Source organism: Aotus nancymaae, unplaced genomic scaffold (genome assembly GCF_030222135.1).
Source record: "Aotus nancymaae isolate 86718 unplaced genomic scaffold, 86718_ANA_hifiasm-v0.15.2.pri h1tg000008l, whole genome shotgun sequence".
Lineage (NCBI taxonomy): Eukaryota > Metazoa > Chordata > Mammalia > Primates > Aotidae > Aotus > Aotus nancymaae.
Genome location: NW_026988419.1, coordinates 15,363,550 through 15,385,784, shown reverse-complemented (window position 1 = coordinate 15,385,784; position 22,235 = coordinate 15,363,550). Strand labels below are relative to the sequence as shown.

At 38.3% G+C, this 22,235-nt stretch overlaps 1 protein-coding gene across 6 annotated transcripts in view; it reads right to left on the bottom strand.

The window, feature by feature from the left end:
• The window catches only part of USP37 (ubiquitin specific peptidase 37), a 105,223-nt gene that overhangs the window by 50,071 nt on the left and 32,917 nt on the right, over positions 1-22,235 (bottom strand). For all 6 annotated transcript variants that reach the window (XM_064372990.1, XM_064372994.1, XM_064372991.1 and 3 more), the window contains exon 10: positions 7,223-7,384. In XM_064372990.1, coding sequence (XP_064229060.1) covers positions 7,223-7,384 — 162 coding nt within the window. The remainder of the gene's footprint in view (positions 1-7,222; positions 7,385-22,235) is intronic.

Here is a 22,235-nt window from a genome sequence, read left to right as displayed (position 1 = left end):
GTAAAGTAGCATTTTAAGAAACCCAAGGGAAAAAAGCAAGACCCAAGGATTTTATATCCAGCCAAACTATTTTTCAAGTATCCAAGGTAGAGAAAAAATTTTGAATATGCAAGAACTAAGGAAACAAAGTATATAATTGTAGAGTTAAGACTAAAACAAGATTAACACCATAGGCTTCTAGTCAGAAATTATATGAGAAAATACCTTTAAAATACTGAAAGAAACACACTATGAAATTAGAGTTCTAGATGAGCTAGCTATGTAGATCCAATGGAAATATGTTTTAAAAGCAAAATCCTTTTTCTGACATACAAAATCTGCAAAATCTGAGAATACTTGCTGCCAGGAGGCATGCACTGTAAGAATTCTTAATGTTAAAGCAAAATTCTTCACGCAGAAGGAAAAATGATACCAGATAGAAACTCGGATCCACACAAAAGAATAAAGAGCACTTAAAACAATAAATCATGTGGGAAAATACAAAATACATTTCTGTCTCATCTTTTAATTTCTTTAAATACTACCGAACTGTTTAAAGTAAAAACAGTAACATCAAATAATATACTTCAAACAGGTAACTACATGGTATGTGAATTTTATCTCAGTAAGGCTATAAAAAAGTCCTAACTATGTATTGTGGGATGTATGACATACATAGAAGTAAAACGCATGACAATAGTATGAATGATGTGGCGGGGCGGGGGCAATAATGGAGATAAAATGAACACAAAGGAAAAAAGAAAAGAGAAAAAAGGAAAAGAGGAACCAAGGTTAGATGGAACAAATAGAAAACAATTAGCAAGATGGCAGACTTAAACTAAGCTTTATCTATGATTGTGAAAAATGTTAATGGTCTAAATACTTCAACTATCAATTTAGACTGGATGATCTAATCATAAAAAACGTGGAGAAACCATTAATATAAGACACAGTAGCCTTCAGAAAAATATTATCAGGGATAAAAAGGAGTATTTCATAACAATAGAGAGGTCAATTCATTAAGAAGACTTAACTAATACAATCCTAAATGTGTATGCACCAAAAACAAAGCTATGAAATACATTAAGTAAAAACTGACCAAACTGGAAGGAAAAATAATACAGGTTTCTGGCCTAATATACACATTTCTGACCTAAGTTCTACTTTATTGGGTCTCAGGACTGCAGCCCCCGAATTCTTCTTGTTTCCATTAAATAATCTCTCCTTCCCTTTATTATAAAACTTTTATAAAAATTACTGTTCTAAGTGTATTTCTAATATGCAGCATAGAGTTTGGTTTTGCTTTATGAGACAGTTTTAGACTTTTTATATTGCTATTAACCCCTTTATGATAAATTTTTAAAGCCATCTAGCCTGTCCATTCTATTATTTTAGAGACAAGGTCTTGCTCTGTCACTCAGGCTGGAGTGCAGTGGTACGATCATAGCTCACTGTAACTTAGAACTCCCGGGCTCAAGCGATCCTCCAGCCTCAGCCTCCCCAGTAGCTGGGATTAAAGATGTATACCACCATGTTGGGCTAATTTTTTACTTTATTTTATAATTTGTAGAGACAGGGTCTTGCTATGTTGCCCAGATTGGTCTTGAACTCCTAGCCTCAAGTGATCTCCCATTTTGGCCTCCCCAAGCACTAGGATTACAGATGTGGGCCACTGTGCTTGGACTAGCCTGTCCATTTTATTATTTTTTTATTTTTGTAGAGACAGGGCCTTACTATGTTGCCCAGGCTGGTCCTGAACTCTCAGCCTCAAGTGATCCTTCCAACTTGGCCTTCCAAAATGTTGGGCTTACAGGATTGAGCCATTGCACCAAGCCCATTCATTTTAAATGGTATCCTTTGACTCACACCTATTACTTATGAAACAGTCAACTACATAATTCTACTTTCTTCCTTCTCTCTCTTCTCTTGTTTTCTTTTAGTTGCAATCTTACTACTTTATCAGAAAAAAAAAAAATTGGGGGAGACAGTGTCTCATTTTGTCACTCAAGCTAGAGTACAATGGTGTGGCCATGGTTCACTGTGGCCTTGATCTCCCAGGCTCAAGCAATCCTCCCACCTCAGCCTCCCAAGTGGCTGGGACTACAGGTGTGCACAACTACACTCAGCTATATTGTTTTGTATTTTTTGTAGCAATGTGACTTTGCTGTGTTTCCCAGGCCGGTCTCAAATTCCTGAGCTCAAGTGATCTGCCTGCCTCAGCCTCCCAAAATGCTGGGATTACAGGTGTTAGCCATCATGCCCAGCTGACATAATGCTTACATACCATTCTTTTATATGTATTTTCATCACTGTTTCTCTTAGTTCTATAACTGAATATAAGAAATGTTCATCATTTACATTTTGTCAATGTTTCTCCAGTTACTCTTAGATGCATGAAGCTCATTCTGTATAGAATCCTCAGGAAGAACAAATGTGTATACAGTATTCCAAGTTCTTATACTTCCAAACTTTTTTTCTCTAGCTTACATATTTGACATCTTGGCTTGGCATAAAACTTGTTTCATGCCTCCTTTCATCGAATTTCTTGAAAATGATGTTAGTGTTATCTTGCTTTGCATGATGATTTTACCAAGTCTGATGCCAGTCTATTTTTCTTGCCTTTGTTAAATATTTCATCTTTTTGATTAAGGAACTGAGGATTTTTCTTTGTCTCTAAAGTTAATAGTTGTACTAAAATATGTCTTGATTATTCTAGGTCAATTTTCCAGACACCTGGAAAGCTCTTTCAGTATATAGATTCAAGGCTTATTTCAGGGAAATTTTCTTGGATTATAGTTGTTTTGTTTGTTTTGAGACAAAGTCTCGCTCTCTGTCACCCAGGCTGAAGTACAGTGGAATGACCATGGCTCACTGCAGCCTTGACCTCCTGGGCTCAAGCAATCCTTCTGCCTCAGTCCCTTGAGTAGTTGGGACATAGGTACACACCACCAAGCCGAGCTAATTTTTGTATTTTTTGTAGATGGAGTTTTGCTTTGTTGCCCAGGTTGGTCTCGAATTCCTGGGCTCAAGTCATCTACCCACCTTGGCCTTCCAAAGTGCTGGTATTATAGGCACAAGTCAGCATGTCTGGCTAGATTAGAGTTCGCTTTTTTATTTTTATTGAGATGGAGTCTCACTCTGTCTCCCAGGCTGGAGTGCAATGGCACAATCTTGACTCATTACAACCTCCGTCTCCCAGGCCCAAGTGATTCTCCTGCCTCAGCCTCCCGAGTAGCTGAGACTACAGGCTTGCGTCACCACACCCGGCTAATTTTTGTATTTTTAGTAGAGACAGGGTTTCACCAAATTGGTCAGGCTGGTCTTTAACTCCTGACCTCGTGATCTGCCTGCCTTGCCTCCCAAAGTGCTGGGATTATAGGTGGGAGCCACCATGACTGGCCCGGATTATAGCTTTTAACACTACTTCTGTCTCAGTGATTTGATTGTCTTCTTCCGGGACTCTAATTATATGTAATATGGGGGTATTCTTTGCCTTTTTTCTAATTCAACTACTTTCTGGCTTTTTATACCTTTTTTTTTTTTTTTCATGTTCTTTGTTTTGTTTCCCAGCTTTCCTTTTTAAAGCCCATTATTAAATTTTCACTTGAAATTATTTTCACTTGGGTATCTTTAATTTAAAACTTCATTTTCAATATATTTTTCTTCTCCATTTTTTCTGAGTTCAAGCATTTGTCATTTCATTTCTTCTTGCTTGTCCACTGTGATTCTTAGTTTGAATTTCTTTTTTTTTTCTTTATGAAACAGGAGTTTTGCTTCACTCTGTTGCCCAGGTTGGAGAGCAGTGATGTGATCTCGCCTGACTGCAACCTCTGCCTCCCAGGTTCAAGCGATTCTCCTGCCTCAGGCTTCCAAATAGCTGGGATTACAGGCATCTGCCACCACATCTGGCTAATTTTTTTATATTTTTAGTAGAGATGGGGTTTCATCATGATGGTCAGGCTGGCTTTGAGCTCCTGACCTCAAGTGATCCACCTGCCTCGGCCTCCCAAAGTGCTAGGTTTTACAGGCATGAGCCACAGCACCTGAATTCTTTATTCATGTTACTTTTTCATACTTTCAAGTGCTTCTTGCAGGATATTTAATTCTTTTTATTTATTTATTTTTTCAAGATGGAGTCTCACTGTCGTCATCTCGGCTCACCGCAACCTCCGCCTCCCAGGTTCAAGCGATACTCCTTCCTCCACCTCCCAAGTAGCTGGGATTACAAGCATGTGCCACCATGCCCAGCTAATTTTTGTATTTTTAGTAGAGACAGGGTTTCACCATGTTGGCCAGGCTGGTCTCAAACTCTTCACCTCAAGTGATTCGCCAACCTCAGCCTCCCAAAGTGCTTGGATTATAGGTGTGAGCCACTGCGCCTGGTCTGATTCTATTAAGCAGCTACTCACTGTAAACAATTTACTTCATGGTTTGTTCTAGGGGGCAGAATTTTCACTGGCTGAAATATTTTGATTAATGTTTATTTTTTTTCTTTTTTGAGATGGACCCTGTTGCCCAGGCTGGAGTGCAATGGCACGACCTTGGCTCACTGCAACCTCCGCCTCTTGGGTTCAAACAATTCTCCTGGCTCAGCCTCCTAAGTAGCTGGGATTACAGGAGTACACCACCACTCCCAGCTAATTTTTGTATTTTTAGTAAAGATGGGGTTTCATCATGTTGGTCAGGCTAGTCTTGAACTCCTGAACTTGTGATCCATCTGCCTCGGCCTCCCAAAGTGCTGGGATTACAGGGGTGCACCACTGTGCCCCGCCGTGTTTTTTTCTTACAGTCATTTTTTAATGGAAGTGGACAGCTTTTTTATATTACTTTTCATTTTGTGAATAGGGCTTAAGTGAAGCAGTTAGTTCAGTGACATATAGTTTTTTTGTTTTTTTTGTTTTTTTGTAGTATAGTTTCTTTAATGGATCCTCATCCATTAAAGATGGTGGTGAAGGAAAGGGATGATGATGGTGGTGAAGGAAAGGGAAAAAGAGAGGTTGGCATGCTTTCATTTTGACACAATTCTTAATTTTCTTCTCTTGCTTCTAAACCAAGTTTCCAGACTTGGCTAATTCTCCTCTACAAGTAATGATTCTTTGAGGCTGTTACTTCTGGTACCACTGACATTCAAACCTCTTCCCTATAACTAGTTATGTAAACTACTAAGATCCAGATTATTTTGTTACTTATTATTGGATTTTCTCTTTCTGGGAGTGATTTTCTTCAGTGCTTCATCCAAGTCCTCTACTCCTATAAATTATTTTTGATGGAATTCGTTAAGCCTCCCGTCCCTAACTCTCAGCAACCATAGGCTTAAGCAGTAGAAAATGGGAATACTGCAGGAATTTGGTTTGCTTCTCTACTTAAGAAGGTAACTTAAAGGTGGAGGTATTGTCTCCTAGCAATGCTGAAGCATAGACTATGTGTGCTTTTCTTTGTACTCCTCATTAATTTTATGTTTTTAGGAGGATTCGTGAGGAACATTGCAGTTAGGCAGCCTTCATTATCCTTTAGATGTGGTAGTTTTCTACTCAGTTGTTGCTGTTGTTTTTAAAGGAGTCTTGAGTCCTGAGTACTTACACGGCTTGACATACTATACTCTAATTCCTGGAAGAAGTCTAAAAAGAGGAAAGATGTATTTCTAGAGATGGGTATAGGTACTATACAGAAATGAAATAAACACTGTAGGAGCCTAGAGCACCAAGGGTGGCAACTCACAAGGCTGTCAAAAGAGTCCGAAGGAGGTGAATAGCAGAAACAACAAGTAAACTATAAAATATACATGAGAAAGCAATAGGAAAACGAAACAAATAAGATCAGGGTAGACCGAGACGAAGACCCAGATGAAGAATGGTCACAAAATGGGATAGATAAAACCAATATAAAAGTTGTCTGGTTAGGAGACAGTAAGACCACTGAGGTAGAACAATTAGAATGAAGAAAAAAGGAAATTAAGCATTTGACTGGAAAGCAAACATTATAGAAGAATAGAAAAGATGAAGATTAGAGAAAGCAACAGGTAAGTAGAGAGGAGAGTGAATTGTTTTCACTGCAAATTTTACGATGTTTTCTGCTAATATATGAAGCATATAAACTACTATGAATAAGCCATTTGGCAAATACCACTTATTCAAGTAAACTTGTAAGTTTAAAGCTGGTATAAAAGCAGTACTTTGAGTGAGATTAAAAACAAATAAGTTGGTAGGTTATGAGAGAGCAATTTGGGAAAAATAATTAAAAATTTCAAACTGCCTTCCTTAGTCTTAATCCTTAACAACTTTACTTCCAATAATTTATCCTATAGAAAAGTTCCAACAAGCATTAAAAACATACATGTGTATAACAATGCTCATTCTAGCTGGATTATATTCAGAAAAAAGGGAAACCTAAATGCACATTTATATGGTTGGAAGTTCTCTATTAATATACGAGGGTGTCAAGATTAATGTGCATTGAAAAAGATAACAGAGAAGCAACATAGCATAGTGATTAAGAATGTAATCAGAGCCCAACTATCTGGATTTACTACTGTACTACTGACTATATCACTTCGAGCAAGTTAATTAACTTTGGTAAGCTTTACTCTATTCATAAAAGCAGATTTTTAATGTATCTATCTCAAAGACTTGTTGCAAGAATTTTAAAGAAAAAACAATCAATTTAAACACTTAGCACACAGTATCTGGCACATAATAATCACTTTAGGTAACAGAGCTACTGGCCAGGCACAGTGGCTCATGCTAGTAATCCCAGCACTTTGGGAGGCTGAGGTGAGAGGATTGTTTGAGGCCAGGAGTTCTACCAACCTGCAACATGGTGAGATCCCATTTCTATTTAAAAAAAAAAAAAGTTAAAAAATTAAAAAGACAGCTATTATAATTACTACAGGTATTATACTATGATCTCATTTCATGTTTAATAAATATATAACCATGAAGAAATTAGGGAAAATATACAAAAAATGTTGAAAGTATCTCAGCAGTAGAATGAAGAGTACTGGGTTGGAAAATACAAATTTTCTGCTTTAAAATGAATATTATATATATTTCAAAGTTCTAAAATTGTTTGGAGAACAGACAATGGAGCTAACATTACTTATGGATATAATAAATCTTTCATAAGTGATCTAATTTAGAAATATTTTAGAACTTTAATGTGACTCCTTTAATCATGTTTTACCCCAAAGCTCACTTCTATTGAATCGCTTTATAAAAAATAAACTAAAATGAAAGAATTGACCTACCCCTGCAGTTGCTGCTGTTGGTGAGAGGAAAGGGGCACTCTTGGTTTATTCCAGCCAGTGTAATCCTGGTTACACCTCAGTTTCTTAACAGAAAGAGGAGCTGGCTGAGGAAGAAATCCCAAACTTCTTTTGGCGGAGGGAGTTTGGCTTGAAACATTAGTCCTATAAAAAAAGCATAAATAATGAAGACACAAAATAAATGTTTGAATACTACTATTTTCCCCGAATAGGTTAAAAGAAGTCAATGTTTAGGGGAAAAAAATATTGAATTTAGGGAAATATCAGTAATAATGATCACTTAAGGGAAAACTCTACAAATGTAAATTAGCAAATCTGTTGCTACACAGTTGAAGAGGGTTATAATACAGAACATATTTAACCTACAAGCAAAATAATGTAAGTTAATGGCTTGAAAAAACAATATATATAGTTTCACTGTTACCCATTTTGTGGATATTACATTAGTTTACCTAGTCTTGAACAGATTTACCGTATGCTTTTTCTACTGTTACAAATAACACAACAAACAGGTCAGGTGCGGTGGCTCACAAGGTCGGAAGTTCGAGACCAACCTGACCAACATGGAGAAACCCCGTCTCTACTAAAAATACAAAATTAACCTGGCGTGGTGGCGCACGCCTGTAATCCCAGCTACTTGGGAGGCTGAGGCAGAAGAATCACTTGAACCAGGAAGTCGGTTGCAGTGAGCCAAGATTGCGCCACTGTACTCCAGCCTGGCGACAGAGCGAGACTGTCTCAAAAAAAAAAAAAAAAAAAAAAGATTTACTTTTCTATAAGGCAAGCCAATTGTTCTCAAATTACTTATTGTTTGTCTAGACCATGTGTTAGTGGCTGTTTGTTTTTTTACTGAAAAAAAATTTGTATGCCAGGTACAGTGGCTTATGCCTGTAATCCTAACACTTTGGGAAGGTGAAGCAGGAGGATCAGGAGTTTGAGACTAGCCTGGTCAACATATCAAAATGCTGTCTCTATTATTTTAAAATTAATGCTGGGTGAGGTGGCTTACACCTGTAACCGAAGCACTCTGAGAGACCAAGGTGGGCGTATCACCTGAGGTCAGGAGTTTGAGAACAGCCTGGCCAACATGGAGAAACCTTGTCTCTACTAAAAAACCAAAATTAGCTGGGCTTGGCGGCACACACCTGTAGTCCCAGTTACTTGGGAGGCTGAGGCAAGAGAATTGCTTGAACTTGGGAGGCGGAGGTTGCAGTGAGCTTAGATCGTGCCACTGCACTCCAGCCTGGGAAACTGAGAGAGACGCCATCTCAAAAAAACAAAAAAACTGAAAATTAAAAATAAATTGTGAAATAGAATACTCATATGGGAAAAGTGTATAAAAATCAAATGTGGAGCATAACAGATTTTCATAAAACACACACTTTTATAAACAACCTTATGGTGTCTAAACCCTCAAGTTCTCCTTCCAATTACAACTCCTTATTCCTCTAACGCAAAAGTTAGCATTATCTAATACCACACCTGGTCAGGTGTGGTGGCTCATACCTGTAATCTCAGCACTTTGGCAGGCTGAGGTGGGTGGATCACCTGAGGTCGCGAGTTCGAGACCAGCCTGACCAACATGGAGAAACCCCATCTCTGCTAAATATACAAAATTAGCCGGGCCTGGCGGTGCATGCCTGTAATCCCAGCTACTCGGGAGGCTGGGGCAGGAGAATCGCTTGAACCTGGGAGGTGGAGGTTGTGGTGAGCCAAGATCGTGCCATTGCACTCCAGCCTGAGCAACAAGAGCAAAACCCCATTTAAAAAGAAAAAAAAAAAATACTTTATCCCTTCCTACAAACCCCTAAATATTGTACTTTGGATAATATGTGATGTGTTTTCAACTTTCTGCATCTTTATATTGTAGTTGTTTCTCTTTCACATAGCATATACATTTTCTTCTTGCATTAAATCCTGTATATCTCTTTAACTGGAATATTTAGTATATTTATATTCATATAAATTTTACATAAATTTAGTATATTTACATTGGCAATGTCAGTACTGATTTGGGTTATTTCTTGAATTTTATGATTCATTTACTATTTGTTCTACACGTTCTATTTTCCTTTTTCTCTCCTTTATGCCTTCACTTAGAATCTTTGACTATTTATTTCATCGTCTACCCTCTGTTAGTCTGAAAATAATAAAGGCTTTTAGTTTTTTTGTTTTTGTTTTTACAGACGGTATCATTCTGTCACCTGGCTAGAATGCAATGGCACAGTCAGCTCACTGTAGCGCTTAACTCCAGGGCTCAAGCATTCCTCTCATCTAAAATTCCCAAATAACTGGAACTATAGGCAAGCACCACCACGTCTGGCTAATTTTTCTATTTTTTTTGTAGAGATGGGTCCCGCTATGTTGACCAGGCTGGTCTCAAACTTCTGGATTCAAGTGATTCTCTCACCTGCCCCCTCCCCAAGTGCTAGGATTACAGGCATGAGCCAATCATGCCCAGTCTGGACATTTAATGGATGCCCTAAAAATTAATTATACATTAGAAATAAAAACAGCTTTACTGAAGATAGTTGACATACAATAAAATGCACACATTTAAAGTGTGTAATATTAAGTTCTGACATATATACACTCATGAAATCATCAATAGAATTAAGATAGTGAACATATCTATTACCCCCAAAGGTATCCTAGTGCCCATTTATATCCCTCCCTCCCACTATTCTCTGCCTGTGACCTTGTCCCTAATGACCAGGCAACTATTGATCTGTTTTCTGTCACTATAGATTACATTTTCTAAAATATCACATAAATGGAATCATATAAAATGCACTTTCTTATGAGGTCTTTCACTCAGCCTAATTATTCTGAGATTCACCCACTCTGCTACATGTATAAACAGTTCATCCTTTCTATTGCTAGGTAGCATTCCACTGTATGAATATACCATGATTTGTTTAACCACGTATTTTCTCTTTTGAAATAGTCTTTTTTTGTTTTACTTTATTTTATTTTTTGAGACAGGGTTTCATTCTGTTGCCCAGGCTGGAGTGCAGTGGCGCGATCATGGCTCACTGCAACCTCCACCTCCCAGGCTCAAGAGATCCTCCCACCTCAGCCTCTTAAGCAGCTGGGACCACAAATGTGCACCACTATGCCCTGCTAATTTTTTTTTTTATTACTGTATTTTTGGTAGAGACGAGGTTTTACCATGTTGCCCAGGCTGATCATTGAACTCCGGAGCTCAAGCTATCCACCCGCCTCAGCATCCCAAAGTGCTGGGATTACAGGCGTGAGTCACTGCACCTCATCTGAAATAGTTTTAGATTTATAAAAAAGTTGCAAAATAGTACAGAACGGCTTTCACCCAGCTACTTCTAGTATCAGAATCTTATATAACCACAGTACAATGACCAAAACCAGGAAATGAACAATGATATGATACTAATAACTAGTAACCTGTACATATTCTTCAAATTTCACCAGTGTTTTCACTAAAGTCCTTTTACTGGCCCAGGATCCCACAGTGCAAGTCGTTGTCATGTTTCTTTATTCTCACAATCCTCAATTTCTTCTTTTTTAAATGGTTTTGACAATTTTGAAGAGTAATGGTCAGGTATTTTATTTCCTTCATCTGGGTTTGTCTGATGTTTTTTCATGATTGGACTGAGGTTATGCATTTGCAGACAGTAACAGCTAAGTGACATTGTTACCTCCTCAGTGCATCATATCATAGAGTCTATAATGACAATGTCTTATTACTGGTGATGGTAATCTTGATTTCTTGGTTAAGATATCTTCTGGGTTTCTATACAGTGAAGTCACTATTTTTCCTTTTGTAATTAAAAAATATATTATGGGGAAATACTTTGAGACTATGCAAATACCCTGTTTCTAAACAAATTTTTGTCCACTAATTTTAGCATCCAATGATAGATTTTTGCCTATAATAACTACTGCAATATTTGATTAAAGTAATACTTTATTCCTACAATCCTCCGAGATTCTTAACTGGAATTCTGTTAGGGAGAGCTGGTCAGTCTCTATACATCATTCATTCATTTCAGTATCAACTCATGGATATTTATTTTTTTCCTATAGGTTTAATCCAATATTATCATTTTGTTATTATAATTGTTCTAGTATGGGCCACTGGTAACTCCTTCAGGTTGGCTCCTGTGTCCTTTGGACATTTCCTCATAATTTTTTGTGCATATCTTTACTTTCTGGCACTTAGTATAATCAGATGTTATAGACTGATCTTGCATTTTTTCTGTCCTAGTCCTGGAATCAACTATTAGTTCAAAGAGCTCTGCTTTCTTGTACTGATTAATGGCATTTAAAAATCAGGGGGCCGAGTACAGTGGCGCACACCTGTAATCTCAGCACTTTGGGAGGTCAAGGTGATGGATCATGAGGTCAGGAGATCGAGAACATCCTGGCCAACAAGGTGAAACCTCGTCTCTACTAAAGAAAAAAAATACGAAAATTAGCTGGGCATGGTGGTACACGCCTGTAGTCCCAGCTACTCAGGAGGCTAAGGCAGGGGAATCACTTGAACCTGGGAAGCAGAGGTTGCAGTGAGCCGAGATCATGCCACTGCACTCCAGCCTACCAACAGAGTGAGACTCCATCTTAAAAAATAATAATAATAGGCCGGGCGCGGTGGCTCAAGCCTGTAATCCCAGCACTTTGGGAGGCCGAGGCGGGTGGATCACGAGGTCGAGAGATCGAGACCATCCTGGTCAACATTGTGAAACCCCGTCTCTACTAATACAAAAAAATTAGCTGGGCACGGTGGCGCGTACCTGTAATCCCAGCTACTCAGGAGGCTGAGGCAGGAGAATTGCCTGAACCCAGGAGGTGGAGGTTGCGGTGAGCCGAGATCGCGCCATTGCACTCCAGCCTGGGTAACAAGAGCGAGACTCCGTCTCAAAAAAAAAAAATAAATAAAATAATAATAATAATAATAATAATAAATCAGGGTCTGCAAGCTACCATTGACTTTCTTCACACAATTAGAAAAAAACTACTTTAAATTTCATATGGAACCAAAAAAGAACCTGTATAGCCAAGACAATCCTAAGCAAAAAGAACAAAGCTGGAGGCATCACGCTACCTGACTTCGAACTGTACTACAAGGCTACAGTAACCAAAATAGCATGGTACTGGTTATCAAAACAGATATATAGACCAATGGAACAGAACAGAAGCCTCAGAAATAACATCACACATCTACAACCATCTGATCTTCCAAAAACCTGACAAAAACAAGCAATGGGGAAAGGATTCCCTATTTAATAAATGGTGCTGGGAAAACTGCTAGCCATATGCAGAAAACAGAAACTGGACCCCTTCCTTACACATTATACAAAAATTAACTCAAGATGGATTAAAGACTTAAACATAAAACCTAAAACCATAAAAACCACAGAAGAAATCTAAACGATACCATTCTGGACATAAAGGCATGGGCAAAGACTCATGTTCATGACTAAAATACCAAAAGCAATTGCAACAAAAGCCAAAATTGACAAATAGGATCTAATTAAACTAAAGAGCTTCTGCACAGCAAAAGAAACTATCATCAGAGTGAACAGGCAACCTACAAAATGGGAGAAAATTTTTGCAATCTATCCATCTGACAAAGGTCTAATATGCACAGTCTACAGGGAACTTAAATTTACAAGAAAAACCAAAAAATCCCATCCAAAAGTGGGTGAAGAATATGAACAGACACTTCTCAAATGAAGACATTTATGCAGCCAACAAGCATGTGAAAAAAAGCTCATCATCACTGGGCATTAAAGAAATACAAATCAAAACCAGAATGAGATACCATTTCATGCCAGTTAGAATGGTGATCATTAAAAACTCAGGACTAACAACAGATGCTGGTGAGGATGTGGAGATATATGAACACTTTTACACTGTTGGTGGGAGTATAAATTAGTTCAACCATTGTGGAAGATGGTATGGCGATTCCTCAAAGATCTAGAACCAAAAATACCACTTGACCCAGCAATCCCATTACTGGGTATATACCCAAAGGATTATAAATCATTCCACTATAAAGACACATGCACACATATGTTTACTGTAGCACTATTTACAATAGTAAAGACTCGGAACCAACACAAATGCCCATCAATCACAGATGGGATAAAGAAAATGTGGCACATATACACCATGAAATACTATGCAGTCATAAAAAGAATGAGTCCATGTCCTTTGCAGGGACATGGATGAAGCTGGAAACCATCATTTTCAGCAAACTAACAGGAACAGAAAACCAAATACTGCATGTTCTCACTCATAAGTGGGAGTTGAACAATGAGAACACATGGACACAGGGAGGGGAATATCACATGCCGGGGCCTGTCAGGGGGTGGGGACCAAGGGGAGAGAGAGAGCATTAGGATGAATTCCTAATGCATGCAAGGATTAAAACCTAGATGATGGGTTGATAGGGCAGCAAACCACTATGGCACATGTAATGCCTAGGCAACAAACCTGCGTATTCTGCACATGTATCCCAGAACTTAAAGTAAAATAAAAAGATAAAAAATCAGGGTTGGCCCTAGGGGTTCTGTTACTTCGGTGCGATTGCGTCAAGGCCCCCACTAGTGGACTGAGCTAGGAAATGTATGTATGTATGTATGTAACTTAAGACATACAAATGCATATGTTAATTCTAAATCAATCTATACATGTATATACAAATATAAAACCTTGAGTTCACATTGATAACTCTGATTCCAATTGAATACTAAGAGTTCATCCCAGCTTTCTTCCTTTCCTTATTTCTTTCTTTCTCTGATGTTGCAAGCCTGGATCTCAATATCTACAATGTTTACTTGTTTAATACAAGTATACATATGAGGTGGTTTCAAGATTGCTAACGCTACACCCTCATGAAAAACAAATTACAAACTAGAGTACATTATTTGTGTACTCATGAATTTTTGATATATTGAAGTCTAATGTTAGCTGATTCTTTTACCTTTTCCTGGACAATAAAAGAAACTAGGAACAATTTAACTCCATTCATTTATTCTGTGTCTTCCTTCTTCCCTTCTGGTTTATATGTTATTGTTGTCATTTAAACCCAACAAGATATTACTAGTTTTGTATGAGTTTATCGAGATACACAGCATTTATCAAGTTAGACAGCATATTAACTATTTTTTGTTGCTCTTCATCCTTCCTGAAACTCCAACCTTTCATCTGAGTTATTTTTCCATCTGCCCAAAAACTATTCTTTAGCTTTCCTTTAGTACATATTTGTGGGTGAACTTTGTTATTATTTTGTTTTGTATGATAGTGTCTATTTCACTTTTACTTCAAAACTATAGGATATTTCCACAGCAAATAAAATTCTAGGTTGGTAATTATTTTATTTCAGCTTACTGAAGTGCATGCCATCACGCTTGGCTACTTTTTTATTTTTTGTAGAGATGGGATTTAACCATGTTGCCCAGGCTGATCTCAATTGTTTTATGTGCTGAAAACACCATCCAAAAAGAATCTGAGTTTTTATATTTTTCATTTCTAGATTTTCTTTTTGACTTTTTCCAATTCTGTGATAACTTCATAGTTTTAGGTTTTCTGCAGAAATTTCCTTTATTTCTTTTGATGTGTTACATATTGTTCTTTTATAATCACTGATTCATTAATTCCAAAATATGTGGAGTCCTGTGGTCCACTGCTGATCTAAACTATTTCTTCTACTAATTATTCACATTGACTAGTCTTCCTGCACGTCTAGACACTGAATAGTATCTAGTCAAATCTAAGATACAACCAATTATAAGACATACCATTTATTTCAGGTACTACTAAGAAAGAAAAACAATGCCAATCAAAGTATATAACGATTTCTATAGCTTAGAACTTTTACTTCTTATTTGAAGCTTTTTATGTAACTAGATATACATTTTTATCATGTTGCTCTTATGCGTAAAGGAAAATATAAGATAAAATTGGTTAAGGTATTTCTGATAACTCACATTCAGAATCTGAATCTTCTGAATCATTTTTCCCACTCAGGGTCATAGATTTTTAGTTTTTCCAAACAGTGCTGCTGCCTGTGCTACTAAAAACAAAGGTGATACTGTATTTCTTTTTTCTTTCTTTTTTTCCTCCAATTAATCCCAACAATGTGGTGATGCTGCATTTCTTTTTACTTTCCTTTGATGCTACATTTCTAGATAGTGCTTTGCTTCCTTTTCTTAAGTGGTCGTTTTAAATGGTCTGACTAAAAAATGCAGTTTTTCAGTAATACCACAAATGGCAACCAAGTCTGCTCATGTGCAGGTAATGCCAACTCTGTTACAACTGCCTCCTGGCAGCAACTTAAGATATCATAATATCTGATATACTTCCATTGTAATACTAATGTAAAAAAATTTACATCGTAGAATTTTAGAAATATGTTGAAGTACAGGAAAATGTCTTACCCCAAAGAAAATTTTCATTTGGGTACATTTATTTTGTCAATCATCTAGGATACTAGCCACTTATAATCAACTGAATTGAATTTAGGTGCTTGCAGTAACTGGGCCACACAGAAGAATAAAATTCACAGAAAGTCTAGCTTACTTCTAGTTCACCCTTATTTCTAGGGGCAACCCTTCAGTACACATTGAAACATGTGGAGTAATGTACTAGGCTCCCTCCGTTGGTAGATCCTAGACTCTACTGTCCTAGACTCATGAGTGTTGTCAAAAGCACTGCTTGGTCTTTCAACAGTCTCTTCTGGTTCAGCCAACGTGCCTGGGAACTCTGGATTTCCTCCTCCCTTCTTGGTTTGGTACTTCCTCACTCTCCTCTCAGTTTTTCAATGACCTTAAAACTCCTGCATTAATTTTTTGTTTTTTTTTTTGAGATGAAGTCTCACTCTGTCGCCCAGGCTGGAATGTAGTGTACAACCTAGCTCACTGCAACCTCTACCTCCTGGGTCCAAGCGATTCTCCTACCTCAGCCTCCTGAGTAGCTGGGATTACAGGCATGTGCCATCATACCTGGCTAATTTTTGTATTTTTAGTAGAAACAGGGTTTCATCATGTTGGTCAAGCTGTTCTCAAACTCCTGACCTCATGTAATCCACCTGCCTCAGCCTCCCAAAGTGCTGGGATTATAGGCATGAGCCACTGTTCCTGGCCAATCTCGTTTCTTTATAAATTACCCAGTCTCACATATTTCCTTATTGCAAGGCAAGAACAAACTAATACAGTAGGCTACTTTCAGATTTTGTCCAACTGCTGAATTTGTAGTGTCATTTTTTTTTTTTTTTTTTTTGAGATGGAGTTTCGATCTTGTTACCCAGGCTGGAGTGCAATGGCGCGATCTCGGCTCACCGCAACCTCCGCCTCCTCGGTTCAGGCAATTCTCCTGCCTCAGCCTCCTGAGTAGCTGGGATTACAGGCACACGCCACCATGCCCAGCTAATTTTTTGTATTTTTAGTAGAGATGGGGTTTCACCATGTTGACCAGGATGGTCTCGATCTCTTGACCTCGTGATCCACCCGCCTTGGCTTCCCAAAGCACTGGGATTACAGGCATGAGCCACTGCACCCAGCCCTGTAGTGTCATTTAATTTATTCCACTAACCCGTGCATTCCTTAATTTAGATCTAGAGATTGTAAATTAAAAAAAATTTTTTTACCTCAAATTCTGGGATACTGTGCAGAATGTGCAGGTTTGTTACATAAGTATACATGTGCCATGGTGGTTTGCTGCACCTATCGACCCGTCATCTAGGTTTTAAGCCCTGTATGCATTAGGTATTTGTCCTGATAGTCTACCTCCCTTGCCCCCCGCACCCCAACAGGCCCTGGTGTGTGATGTTCCCCTCCCTGTGTCCATGTGTTCTCATTGTTCAATTCCCACTTATGAGTGAAAATATGCAGTGTTTGGTTTTCTGTTCCTGTGTTAGTTTGCTGAGTGATGGCTTCTAGCTTCAGCCATGTACCTGCAAAGGACATGAACTTATTCTTTTTTATGGCTGCAATATTTGTTTTTTTTTTTTTTTTTCTCGCCGGTGTACCAGTGCAGGCTGCAATATTTGTTAATTTTTTCCCATACCTAAGAAGCCTGGATCCTAGACTAATTTTTAATTTCATCTGTACCATAATCCGAGTAGTCCCCATATATGCCCAAGATTGTTTCCAGGTCTTTATTTTTTTTCTAGGGATTAGTGATTAATACTAATGCAGCCCCTGTAATAATCACCATCACTTAATATTGTCTTTTCTATTTTTGAGACAAGGTGTTGCTCTGTTGCCCAGGCTGGAGTGCAGTGGCATGATTATGGCTTACTGCACCCTCGACCTCCTGGGCTCAAGCGATTCTCCTACCTTAGCCTCCTGAGTAGCTGGGACTACAAGTGCATGCTACCACACGTGGCTAATTATTATTATTTTTTTGTAGAGACAGGGTCTCACCATGTTGCCAGGGCTGGTCTCGAACTCCTGGGCTCAAGCCATCTTCCTGCCTCAGCCTCCCAAAAGTGCTAGGATTTACAGGCATGAGTCACCATACCCCACCAACATTAAGTCTTAATATCAGGCCATTCAAGCCATCTTCTTAAGACTTCTTCAAAACCATTTTGGCTATTCTTAATAAGCTTACTCATAAGAAACAGAATTTAAGTCTGAGCACACTGGCTGATGCCTGTAAGCCCAGGACTTTGGGAGGCCAAGGAGGGAGGATTGCCTGAAGCAAGGAGTTTGAGATCAGCCTGGCTAACAGAGAGAGACCCCATCTCTTGTTTTTGTTTTTTAAAATTAGTCAAGCACGGTGACACACACTTGTAGTCCCAGTTATTTGGCAGGCTGAGGCAGGAGGATTGCCTGAGCCCAGGAGTTAGAGTCTGCAATGAACTAGGATTGTGCCACTGTACTCCAGCCTAGGTGACAGAGGGAAACTCCACCTTAAAAAAAAAAAAAAAAAAAGTTTAGATTCTATTTTTGTGGGGAGGAGGAGTGTTCCATAAAAAGTACTTTATGAGACTTCAACTGGAACTACCTTAAATTTTTAAAATTAAATCCTTTAGCTTCGTTTACTTAGGTCTTCCTTTATGTCCCTCACTAATCCTTTTCTTCATTTAAAAAAATATATTTTTTATTAGATTTATTTCTATCTATCTCACTGATTTTGTAGCTCCTATAAATAGTACAAGTTGAGCCTCCCAAAGTGCTGGGATAACAGGCGTGAACCACCACACCCAGACAGAAGGATGTTATTAATAACAGTTGTTACGTCTAAAAAGGGAAAATTAAAACTAGGAGTTAGGAAAGAAAAGATTTATGTCTTCTTTAATCTATACACCCTATGTCATTTGAATTTTCTACCACATGCACTTACTAGCTAAAAGATAAAGTTTAAAAATACTTAGATTTTAAAATATGCTTTAAAATTGTTTTTGTTCACTGATTTTTCTTACCACTCCTTCCTTGTTCAGTTTTCTTCTGCTGAATGAATTCTATCTGTCTTTGCACATCTAAAAAATAACATTCTTGGTCAGGTGCAGTGGCTCATAACTATAATCCTGGCACTTTGGGAGGTTGAGGTAGGTGGACTGCTTAAGCCCAGGAGTTTGAGACTAGCCTGGGCAACATGGTGAGACTCCATGTCTACAAAAAAATACCAAAAAAATAGCCAGATATGATGGCACACACCTGTAGTCCCAGCTACTTGGGAGGCTGTGGACAGGAGGATCACCTGAGCCTAGAATTTGAGGCTGGAGTGATCCATGATTATGCCACTATACTCCAGGTTAGGTGACAGGGTAAGACTCTGTCTCAAAAAATAAATAAATATTGAATTGTCTATATTCTTGAAATATAATTTAGAGAGGTACAGAATTTTTTGATACTGTCACTCTGTTCATAATATCTAACTATCTGCTTCCTATTTCAATACTGTTAATGTCAATTTCATTTCTCCTCTTTTACAGAGGATGTATTTTCTTTCTGGTAGCTTCCAAAATTTTATAAATTTTTTTCTAAGTTTTAAATTCAGGGGTACACGTACAGTTTTGTTACATAGGTAAACTTGTGGCATGGGGGTTTGTTGTACAGATTATTTCATCACTCAGGTATTAAACCTAGTACTCATTAGTTATTTTCCCCAATCCTCTCCCTCCTCCCACCCTCCACCCTCCAACAAGTCCCAGTGTGTGTTATTCTCCTCTATATGTCCATATGTTGTCATCATTCAGCTCCCACTTATAAGTGAGAACATACAGTATTTGGTTTTCTGTTTCTGTGCTGGTTTGTTAAGGATAATGGCCTCCAGCTCCATCCATGTCCCTGCAAAGGAAATAATCTTGTTCTTTTTTTATGGCTACATAGTATTCCATGGTATATATGTACCACATGTTCTTTATCCAGTCTATTATTGATGGGCATTTAGGCTGATTCCATGTCTTTCCTATTGTGAATAGTGCTACAATGAACACACACATGATGTATCTTTGTAACAGAATGGTTTACATTCCTTTAGGTGTATACGCAGTAATGGGATTGCTGGGTTGAATGGTATTTCCTTTTTTTTTTTTTTTTTTGAGACAGAGTCTCACTCTGTCGCCCAGGTTGGAGCGCAATGGCACAATCTCGCCTCACTGCAACCTTCGCCTCCCAGGTTCAAGCAATTCTCCTGCCTCAGCCTCCTGAGTAGCTGAGATTACAGGCACCAACCACCATGCCCGGCTAATTTTTTTCAATTTTTAGTAGAGATGGCATTTCACCATATTAGCCAGGCTGGTTTGAATGGTATTTCTGTCTTTAGGTTTTTGAAGAATGGCCACACTCTCCTCCGCAATGGTTGAACTAATTTACACTCCTACCAAAGGTGTATAAGAATTCCTTTTTCTCCACAACTTCGCCACCATCTGTTATCTTTTGACAAAATGTGGATTTTTTTAAAAAGTATTTGTTCAGGCTGGGCACGGTGGCTCACTCCTGTAATCCCAGCACTTTGGGAGGCCAAGGCAGGCAGATCACGAGGTCAGGAGTTCAAGATCAGCCTGCCTAACATGGTGAAACCCCATCTCTACTTAAAAAAGTATTTGTTCTCTGGTATTTTTTGAGACTTTTCAATGTGAGGACTTTCATCATTTTCATTTATTACTTTTTTGACAATTTCCTTGCCTTTATTTTCCTTAGTCTTTTCTTCTAGAATACTACTAGGACATGTAGGGTACACCAAGAAGTCCAATGTAAGTCTCTTCATTTCATTTATTTTTACCACTCTTTTCCCTGCTATATTCCATGATCAGGACTTCTTGACAAGGACTTACTAGTTACTTCTGCCTGGCCATCCACCCTGCATAGGACTTGAAGTGGTCTTACGTCTGGCTCCATGCAGGTAACAGTAAACCAGAGGCTAATCATTGCTAGCCCCATTTCCATGTCTCTGGGCTCTACTCAGGGATTACTAGGAAAGCAGCATATTTATGGTTCCAACACCAAGCACTTATACACAAGTGTTCCACTCTGGTTTACTAGCACAAAGAGCTGTTCTGGACACCTAGCTTCATGTGAGAAGACAAGTTCTAAATTTTTTTTTTTTTTTTTGAGACAGAGTTTCGCTCTTGTTACCCAGGCTGGAGTGCAATGGCGCCATCTCGGCTCACCGCAACCTCAGCGTCCTGGGTTCAGGCAATTCTTCTGCCTCAGCCTCCTGAGTAGCTGGGATTACAGGCACGCACCACCATGCCCAGCTAATTTTTTGCATTTTTTAGTAGAGACGGGGTTTCAGCATGTTGACCAGGATGGTCTCGATCTCTTGACCTCGTGATCCAACTGCCTCGGCCTCCCAAAGTGCTGGGATTACAGGCGTGAGTCACCGCGCCCGGCCCAAGTTCTAAGTTTTACATGTAGTTCCCAATCTCATGCTGCTTTGAAGTCCCAGCTGTTGACACTTGGCTCTCATCTGTGTTCTCCATATTCCTTATGGCTTTAGCCTTTGCTCACTATTAGTTTTCTCACCAATCTGGAAATTTTCACCTTATCTTTCAGTGCAGCTTTGCACTAAAAAAATTTCTTTCCTCAATCACTCCTATATGGAAAGAATATGTGCATTCTATTATTTTGAGAAGAAATTTGTATTGTAGTAAATCATTTGCAAACCACATTTAGACTTTTTTAAAACTTAGATTTAAGATTCTTCTAATAAGCAGAAATACATCAAAATTCCTCTCTCTTAAATTTGAATAACTTAAGTTACCATTGCAATCTATAAAGTGCTTGAGAGATACCACTCAAGGCTGAATATATCTAAATATATCAAATTCTTTACCTTAATCATTTTATACAAATAACCAAAATGTTTTTAACACTTTGAATTAAATTCTATTAAGAAACAAAATATGACTTAATAGGTCATTATATAGCATCTTGATTATAGACTAACATACCTTCACTTTTTAAAAAATTATACTTTAAGTTCAGAGATACATGTGCAGAACATGTAGGCTTGTTACATAGGTTTTCACATGCCATGGTGGTTTACTGCACCCATCAACCCATCATCTACATTAGGTAGTTCTCCTAATGCTCTCTCTCCTCTAGACCCACACCCCCTGACAGGTCCCAGTGTGTGATGCTCGCCTCCCTGTGTCCATGTGTTCTCATTGTTCAACTCCCATTTATGAGTGAGAATGTGAGGTGTTTGGTTTTCTGTTCCTGTGTTAGTCTGCTGAGAATGATGGTTTCCAGCTTCATCCATATCCCTGCAAAGGACATGAACTCATCCTTTTTTACGGCTGCATAGCATTCCATGGTGTATATGTGCCATATCTTCTTTAGCTAGTCTATCATTGCTGGGCATTTGCCATTACCCTCACTTTTTACATTTAAAACCATCACCCCCTCTGTGCTGCATTGCATGACCACACATTCCTAACAAGTGCTTAGCAGGTATCTATTTATATCCAATAAATGTAAAAAAAAAAAAAAAAAAAAAGCTTATCTATAAAATCAGCTATTAAATATCCAATTAGACTTTTCCAATATATTAATAAAAGACA